An 8,719-nucleotide genomic window follows, 5' to 3' on the forward strand; every position below is an offset into this window, starting at 1 on the left:
GGGACATACTAGGCTGTGCTGGGCCACCTTGTACCAGACTATACTTGGCCATACTGGGACATACAGGATGGTGATGCACCATGCTAGGCTGCACAGTGCTGTACTTGAGCTGTATAGGACTGCACAGCACCATATGGAGCCATAAAAGTCTACACAGGGCAGTCTTGGGCCACAGTGAGCTATACAGGATTGTAACACACTCTGTGGAACTCTACAGGGATATACTCTACAGGGATGTACTTGGCCACATGGAGTTGTACAGGACTGTACAGGACTGTATGAAGCCATACTAGGCTGTATGGGGCTGTACTTGGTTGCCCTGTGCCCTTCTGGGGTGTACAGGGCCATGTGGAACTGTAAAGGTCTGTACCAGGCTGTGCTTAGCTACACAGGACTGTACAAATCTCACAGGTCTGTACAGTGTGGTACTGGTCCATACAGAAATGTACTGAGCCACAGAGGGATACACAGGGCTGTACTGGGCCCTGCTGGGCTATGTGGGGCTGTGCTAGGCCATATGGGACTGCACTGTACCATACAGGGCTGTTCTGAGCCATACTGAGCTGTGTGGGATTTTACTGGGCCATAATGGGCTGTACAGGGTTGTACTGGGCTGTACATGTCCAGATGGGACTGCCCTGCACCATCCTGGGCCATACAGGCCTCAGCTGGGCTGCACTGGTCAGTACAGAAATGGGAAAAGTTGCACTGGGACTCTGCCAGCATCGTCACCCTGGGACTGGTTTCCAAAACTGGGAGTGGGGGGAACAACCCTTGGGATGTCCCAGAGGCTTTGGCAGGGTGTGGGAGGGGTGAATGGGAGGGATGAATTGGAGGTACAGTGTCCCCACCCAGCTTGCCTGTGCTCTGCTCCCCAGGGATTTTCCAATGACCCTCATTCCATAGGGGCTTTCCCAAATCCCACCCAGCAGCCATGTCCTCTGTGGGATCAGAGTGTGATATCCCCCTCCTCCCTGTCACCCCACAGCCCACCATGGGATGGAGAAATAGGGGCTTCAGTCTAGCAGTACTTGAATTTATTAGTAAACTGTTCTTTGGTAAATGATAAAAACTCAAGAGACCAAAGGAATGAAAACAACACCCCCGCAAAGAAAAAAAAAATCATATCATTAAACAAACCAGGCAGATGGGAAAAAAAAAGTTTTCCCCCCCAAATGGGATTTTAGCAACCTACAGCAAACCCAAGAGATGCTGGGGGAGCTCTGCAGTGATGGGGGCTCCCCTTTGTGCTTGTTTTCGGGGAGGAGGAGCGTGGGCTGTGTATATGGGGTCCTACATGGGGGGCTCATTGCAGAGCACCATCTCCAGTTCCTTGCGGTAGAGTTTGCCCCCGTCAGAGAGGTTCATGATGCTCTTCCTGTAGTTGGTGAGCTGCTGGATGTTCATCTCCTGCAAGGCATGGGGGGCACTGGGGGTGGGCATCCCTTTCTCCCCAGGGAGTACCCCCAGGCTGAGATCACACTCCCCCCAGTTCCAGCACAGCTTCCCATGAGGATGCAGGGTCAGCACTGAGACCAGCATCTCCTGGTCCCCATGGAGCATGGACATGGAAAGATGCTGCTGGGAGATGGGAGAAGGAACTGGGGGGCCCTGGGGGTGGCACCCAAGCTCTGCCCCCACTTACTTTCTTATTCTTCTCATACAGGTCTTTCAAAAGTGCATCCAGCTCATTCTCATCAATGAAGCCATTTCCATCCTGGATAGTGTGGGAGGGACATCAACAGCACAAAGGACACAAGGACACAAGCCCTGCAATTCCCCCTTGGACATGGGCATCCCCAGACCCTCACCTAGCACAGACAGAGGTAAACCCAGTTTTCCCACCCCAGACCAGAGCAGGGAATTGCCCCAGCCAAACCCGTATCATTTGGGGTTATTTTTTGCCAGGTTGTGTTTATCTGGGGTGGTTTCCCATGAGTTGGCTCCCTACCTTGTCATAGAAGGCAAAGATAGCATTGAACTCATCTGAGGACAGCTTCATTCCCTGGGAAGTGACAAGGGAATGAGAGAGGTACCAGGGTATGAGAGAGAAGTTGGAGGTACAAACAATGGGAATGGGTTGTTTTTGTTGTTATTATTAGCAGTAGGAGTAGTATCATGTTACCTGAAACTTCAGAAGAAAGTTTTCTTGCACAGGCAAAAGTCTGAAAAACAAGAAGGGCAGGGAAGAGGGAGAAGCAGCCAGAAAGAGGCATTTTCTTAAATCCCAGTGATGTTTTACTCAGAAACATGAGTAAATTAAAGAGGAAAACAGTTTTCCCTGGAAGCTGGAGCAGACTTTTCCCAAACATGAGCATTTCAGGTGTCTTTCCCTCCCCAGCTCTTCCTTCTCGCTGCCCGTGACCTTACCGGGACATCTCGGAGAGGCCCAGCTTCCCATCACCGTTCATGTCAAACATCCGCAGCTGTGGGATACAAACAGCACCCTGTCACCCATCACCTCCTCCTCCCCTCCTGCCACCCCCCTGGGGTGCTGACACCCCCGTGGGGACACAGTGCCCCAGGTCCCACTCACAATGGTCTGTGTGTACTCCTGCAGCTTGGGCTCGTCGTAGGGCCGGTTCGCCTTCTTCAGCAGGTCCGACAAGAAGCCCTGGGAGGAGAGGGTTTTGCTGGCTGTCCCCATCCCTGGCTGTCCCAGCAGGGATGTCCCACTGGCAGGGACCCAGCCCAGCCCACCCTATGCCCACAGCCCACCTTGAGCTCGTTGGCTTCGATGTAGCCACTGCGATCCGTGTCGTACCTGCGCCAAGCCTGCGGAGGGACTGCCGTGAGCCTCTGCAGGGGCTCGTGTCCCCCACTCCCCCCTGATGTGTGTGTGTCCCCATAAATCCCTGCTGAGGGTGTCCCCCACCACCCTAAAGGAGATGGGGCCATCTCACAGCTTCCACTGGCATCATCTGCTCGCCCTTGGGGCTAGATGCTTTTGTTCAGCCCACACCAAGAGTTCAAGCACCTTTATCCTCATGTCAGTGTGCAAGACCAGACTTTAATATTTAATAACATTTAATTGCATGCCCCAATTGAACAATAGTGTCCGCTTACCCCCCCCCCCCCCCCATATCACACGGTGCTCCTCTTTCAGCCTTCCCCTCCACCCAGGGTTCAGTTTCCATGTACAAGCTCCTTCCTCTCCAGGATGCTGCACATTCCCTTCTACTCCCAGCTATGTTTCATTCCCCATCTGCAATTTCTCTCCCACCTGTGTGGGTTCACCCCATGCAAGGGCACAGTGAGGCTGAGGGGTGGCCCAGAACAGTGTTGGCTTTGGCACATCCCTGGGGCACTTAGAAGCAGCCATGAGGGGAAGTTTACAAAAAAAGCCCCAGATTCTTGCAGCTCACCTTGCCTGGAGGCTGGGATGAGGCACCCAACTGCCCTGAGAAGTATCCAAGGGGTGCTGAGAACTGGGAAAACTCACCACACTCCTGCTCTTCCCTAAACCAGCTCGGTGTCCCAGTGCTGAGTTAATGCCAAGAGTTTTGGGGAGACCAGGGGAGGTTTGGGCAGCTCAAGCTCCCAGTTGTTTTCCCTTGGTGGAGCTGGATTGAATTCCCTGGGGATCCCCCAGAGCAGCCTGCCCCACTCACCTCCATAAACTCTGAACTGGAGCCCACATGCTGGCGGAAACACAGCAGGAAATTCTCCTCTGTGGGCAGGATCTGGGCCAGCTGTGGGAAACACAGGCATGGTGGAATGGTGGAGGGGAAACATGAGCATGGGAGTGGAACATGAACAGCCTGAGGTTTGTCAGGTCAAGCACCGCTCACCTCTGCCATCTCGATTTTGCCATCCGCATTTTTGTCATATTTGTGCATAAACTCCTTCATCTTGTCACCCAAATTGTCCTTCTTCGAGTCCTGCCAGCAAGGAGAGAGAGAATAGGAGCATTTTCCCCCTTCCCTGTGCTGCTCTTCTCCTGCTTTCTTCCCAGAGGAGTCCCAGTCCCACTCATGAGTGCCCAAAGGAGGTGGGGCTCACATAAGCGTGAGTCTTTGGGCACAAGGGAACAAGGGGAAGGAGGGAGCAAAACCAGAGGATGCTCTTACCACACCCGCCCCCTTTCTTGCACTTTCCAGCTCCTGGAAGAAATTTTCCAGCTCTTTGCCTTCAATGTAGCCATTTCCTGCAGGAGGAAAAAAATACAGTAAGACTTTCACAGTGTCAGAGCACAGGAGGAGAGGGACAGATGCTCCCAGGGGACAGGGCACTTGTTCCCTCTGCACCAGGACATGGCTCCAAGGCAACTGTGGCAGCAAGGAAGTGCCAGCCAATGTTGATGCTGGGTGTTACACATACTGGTGATGCCTAAATTTGCCCAGGTGACACACAGCCCTGGATTTGTCCCTTGCACTCATTTGTGGGGCACAGGGGACTTTGTTCATCTTGGTCTTTGCTGCATTTTCTCTATCTGATGCTTCAATCAGATGCCTTAAATAAAGGCACCCCATCCTGTGCAAGCATTTCCCAACCAGGACTGTCTCCTCTCAACCCCCTTTGGGGGCCACAGGGGCAAATGAGGAGCAGAGACAAGGCAGCCAGCACAGCATCCCCCCATCCTGGTGCAGGATCAGCTCCAGGAAGGGCTGACCCCACTGCCAATCTCCAGCATGGCCAGGAGCTCAAAAAGATCCCTGTGCTGTGTACCTCACACCTCTCACTGCTGTTATCTGTGCTGAGATGTGGTTCCCCTGGAACCCGGGGTATTCATAGCCCTGCCCTGCCTGTGGGATGCTCAGTGGATGGATGGCTCAGCCAGGGCTCAGCCACACAGTGCTGGTCCTTGGTGGCTTTGGGGGGTGGCTGCTGTGCCTGGAAGCAGCAGGGTCACATCACAGCTGGAGACAGCAGTGAAGACACCGACTCCATGATGCTGTCAGGCAAGGTGTCACCTCCCTGCTAGAAATCCTCCCAAGAACATCTGGATGCAGCAGAGGGATGTTGCCTTTTCCCCTGAAGTGCCTGGCTGAGGGATAGCCAGGGCTCTCCTTGTGAATATTTCCCCCAGGACTGCTCCACATTTCAGCCTCTAGAGGCTTGGACCACATCTCCCTGCTCTGCGCCACCTTCGGTGTTATCACCTGCAGGCTCACCAGCAGCCTCTGCTCCTCACTGCAGCACAGCAGCTGGGAATAACCCATCCACATACCAGCTCAAAGCACTGGGTACCTTCCTCTTTGGTGACCACATCCCCATGGATGAGCAGCATCCTTCCCAGGAGGGGATGAGGGGCTTGGGTGATATTGGGGTGCTGGTGTGACCCACTGAGGTACTTTGGCTTCCCACTGCTCTTCCCAGGGGCTTTGCTTTTGTGAGTGCAGGAGAACCCCGAGCGGCTTTGAATTCAATTGGGGAAAAAAGAAAAAAATCAACAGGAGTTTTGAGCTGAGAAAAAAGAATAAGGCAGAGAAAAGCTGTGGCCAGTAGCTTGGCTTCCTCCAAGCAGCAGCTTGGACGGGTCTGATCCATGTCTGCAGAGCAGCGGGATGTGGAGTGTCATGGAAAATCCCCTCGGAGAGCCACAGCCAGTCCATGCAGCTCCACCTCGGAGCCTCGGGGCAGCTGTGGCTGCTAAAGTGAGGACATCAAAGACATCCAAGGGGACATCTCTGGGGCATGGCAAGCCTTGAGGGGAGGTGGCTCAAGGTGTGGAAGCCACATTGAAGGGGTTTAAATGCAGGGATGAGCTTGGGTGAAGTAATCCCATGCAGAGCGGATGAACCCCAGGTCCCTCCATTGGCACAGGGAAGCAGCCAGGGCTGTTGGAGCTCCTGCCTGGTGCAGCTGAGCATTGTCCTTGTCAAGGCCACCTTCTTTCCCGATGCCTGAGTCCCTCCTCTCCTGGGCACCTGCCGTGCTGCAGCCTTGCCCTGCCTGGGGGCCGTGGGCCAAGCTGGATCCGTGCCTGCCGCGGTGTTTTGGAGATGACAGAGCACATCCAAGGGCACAGTGGGACACGCTGCAGGGAGGCAGCTGGAGACCCACACTGGGAGCTGCCCACTCCCACTGGAGTGTCACCTTCCCAGCCCCTTGGTTGCTGCTCCAGTGCCAGCAGTGACAGGGACCTGTGTCTGTGTCCCCAGTGCTGTGAGGCTGCAAGGGGAGACCCCAAATGCAGCCAGGAGCAAGCTGAGCTCCAGTTCCAGCAGTGCAGCTGGGGAGGCTACATGCTGCAGTTCTCAAGAGGTTTTTGGTCCCCAGACCTCCCTGCAGGAGCAGGAGACTCAGTGAAGGACAGGAGCTTTCCCCTGGGCTGCTACTCCCAGCAGGCTGAGCCTCCTTCACGGCACCGCAGCGCTGGAAGAAACTGTTTTCCCACAAAACAATGCTGGTTTTTGCTTTTCCCCCCCCTTTTTGGGGCTGACAGTGGTAGAAACAGGGATGTCCTGCCCAGATGTGACTCCGTGGGAAGGTGACATCCCCATAGTGGACACGGTTTTTGCCAGCATCCCTGGGGAGAGGTTTTGGGAGGCTGGGGAGCAGGCAGGCAAAGACCAAGCACTCCAGGCATGGAGGGACCGTTCCTCAGCCTGTTCCGGGTGTGGGACACCTGCTCTGTCACTCCTGGCAAGGGGGTGGCTCTGGGGCCAGTCTGGTGGCCACACTGCCCCACTCCTTCCAGGTACCAGGTGTGGGGCACTGCCGAGGCGGGGAGACGGAGGGAACCGAAGGTGGACACTGGGCACCCCGGGAAGGGCAAAACGCCCAGAGCAGCACCCAGAGGTGACACCAGCCCCGAGCGAATCCCAGCTCTCAAGGCACCCAGGGGACGTGTCAAGGAGAACCGGGATATCCCGGGCTCAGCGTCCCATGGGCTGAGGGCTCCCAGTGGGGTCCAGTTCTGGACTCCCCGTCCTTTCCCGACGAGGGGGGCCTGGGGGACCGATTGCTTCCCCGACCCCAGAGCTTCAACCGACGGGGCTGCGCCGCGGGGACTCTCCATCACCCCGGAGACTCTCCGTGCTGGAGTCTCTGCATCCCGGGGGCTCTCCATCACCCCGGGGGCTCACCGTTAGCCCCGGGCTGCGGCTGTGGAGGCTCTATCCTCTCCTCCGGGATGTCCAGGGACTCTTCACCACCCCCCTTCAGCCCCGCGCCCCCAGGGATGCTCAGCCCGCTGCCCTCCCCGCCGGTTTTTTGAGGAGCGAAGTGTCCCGCGCGCCCCGGGACTGACCGTCCGCGTCGAAGTGCCGCCAGATGTCGAGGAACTGGGAGGCGGTGAGCTCGGCCAGGTGGAGGTGCGGGGCCTGCTGCGGGCCGGCCATCCCGCTCCCGATCCCGCTCCCGATCCCGCCGCTCCCGATCCCGCCGCCGCCCGCAGCCGCCTTTTATACCCGCCGCTGCCGCGCCGCCCGCCGCCGCCAGAGGGCACCGCCGCCCCGGGACACCGGCCGGGCACGGGGGGCAGCGGGGACCGGGACAGCGGGACAGAGGGACAGAGGGACAGCGGGACACACGGACAGCGGAACACACGCACAGCGAGACACCGGTACACCGGGACACACGGACAGAGGGATATCGAGATATCAGGACACCAGAACATCATGATACAAGAACATTGGGACACCAGGATACAGAGATACCAGGACACCTGGACATCGGCATACCAGGACATTAGGACACTGGAATACCAGGACACTGGGATACCAAGACACACCAGGCTACTGGGACACTGGGAGCAGCACTGGGCACTGGAGTCAGCAGCCCCTGCCCTGACACTTGTCCCTGCCTTGTCACCTAACCCTACTCTCACCTACCGCTGTCCCATGGCATCTACTCCTGCCCTGTGTCACCTATCCCTGCCCTGTGCCACTTACCCCTGTTCCACATCACTCACCCTGCTTAATGTCACCTACCCCTTTCCTGACACCTAGCTGCCCTGCCACTCTGCCCTGCTGCCTCCTCCTGCCTGTCACTCCATTCCTTCCTCAAGTCCCTGCATCCCTTCCTGTGCCACTGAGTCCTACCCCAGTCACCATGCCCATGCCCTGTGTCACCGCATCTGTGTCATTGTCCCTCTGCCTCATAGCAGCTTCATGGCTTATTTGCTGGTCCTGGCAGGAGGAGCAGGGCAATGGCAGTTCCTATGTCACCACCACCACCATGCAATGGCCACAGCAGGGCTGTCACTTGCACCCATGGCTGGAGTGCACCCACACAAAACATGGACACTGCAGCCATCTTTTGGAGGAAAAACCAAGGAATCCTGAGATCAAGGCTCTGCCATCCCTGCTGGAGCAAGGCTCTTTGTGGGACAGAAGGGATGCTCAGCCCAAAACACATTCCACACGCTGGCTCCTCTTGCCGCTCACCAGCTCATTGCAGGATTTTCTTTTCCCAAGTTTTCCCAAATGGCAGGGAAGTTTCCAGGCCCAAACAAAACAGCCACACATGGGGTTTGTCACTGGCTCCAGCGCAGCCTGCCCAGGGGAAGCGTTGCCATGGCTACAGGGAAAAAAAAATTTCAGATCCAGCGAGAAGGCTGAGCTGATGGAAGTGCTTAATTAAAGATGAGAAGGCATCAGGGAAGTTCAGATGTGCGCAGAGCGGGGACGCAGTCGGCAGCAGGCAGCTGCTGGGAGCTATTCAGGGCACTGCCCACCATGCCCCGTGCTGCTGCCTCTCATTTGTGGCTTTTGGCTGGAAAACAGGGAGGGTGAGGTGCTCCCTGTGAATGGCAGGGGCCTGGAGGAGCTCA

At 56.6% G+C, this 8,719-nt stretch overlaps 1 protein-coding gene across 1 annotated transcript; it reads right to left on the bottom strand.

The window, feature by feature from the left end:
* Positions 1-1,022: 1,022 nt before the first annotated feature.
* Positions 1,023-7,354, bottom strand: CALB2 (calbindin 2). Its single transcript, XM_074550931.1, has 11 exons — positions 7,196-7,354; positions 4,071-4,147; positions 3,792-3,881; positions 3,612-3,692; positions 2,719-2,775; positions 2,537-2,614; positions 2,371-2,426; positions 2,126-2,165; positions 1,952-2,005; positions 1,646-1,717; positions 1,023-1,410 (listed from the first exon to the last, which is right to left on the bottom strand). Exons 1-11 carry the CDS (start codon positions 7,284-7,286, stop codon positions 1,294-1,296), a joined length of 813 nt encoding a protein of 270 aa, XP_074407032.1. The 5' UTR covers positions 7,287-7,354; the 3' UTR covers positions 1,023-1,293.
* Positions 7,355-8,719: the final 1,365 nt, after the last annotated feature.

This window comes from Zonotrichia albicollis, chromosome 13 (genome assembly GCF_047830755.1).
Source record: "Zonotrichia albicollis isolate bZonAlb1 chromosome 13, bZonAlb1.hap1, whole genome shotgun sequence".
Lineage (NCBI taxonomy): Eukaryota > Metazoa > Chordata > Aves > Passeriformes > Passerellidae > Zonotrichia > Zonotrichia albicollis.

Bases quoted from the DNA above. Each gene is read 5' to 3' on its own strand.
- CALB2 (XM_074550931.1), bottom strand. From the start codon at position 7,286: ATGGCCGGCCCGCAGCAGGCCCCGCACCTCCACCTGGCCGAGCTCACC. The intron at 4,148-7,195 runs GTCAGTCCCGGG...TTCCTCCTGCAG, and splicing joins GCGGCACTTCGACGCGGACG to GAAATGGCTACATTGAAGGC. The intron at 2,615-2,718 runs GTGGGCTGTGGG...CTCTCCTCCCAG, and splicing joins TCGAAGCCAACGAGCTCAAG to GGCTTCTTGTCGGACCTGCT.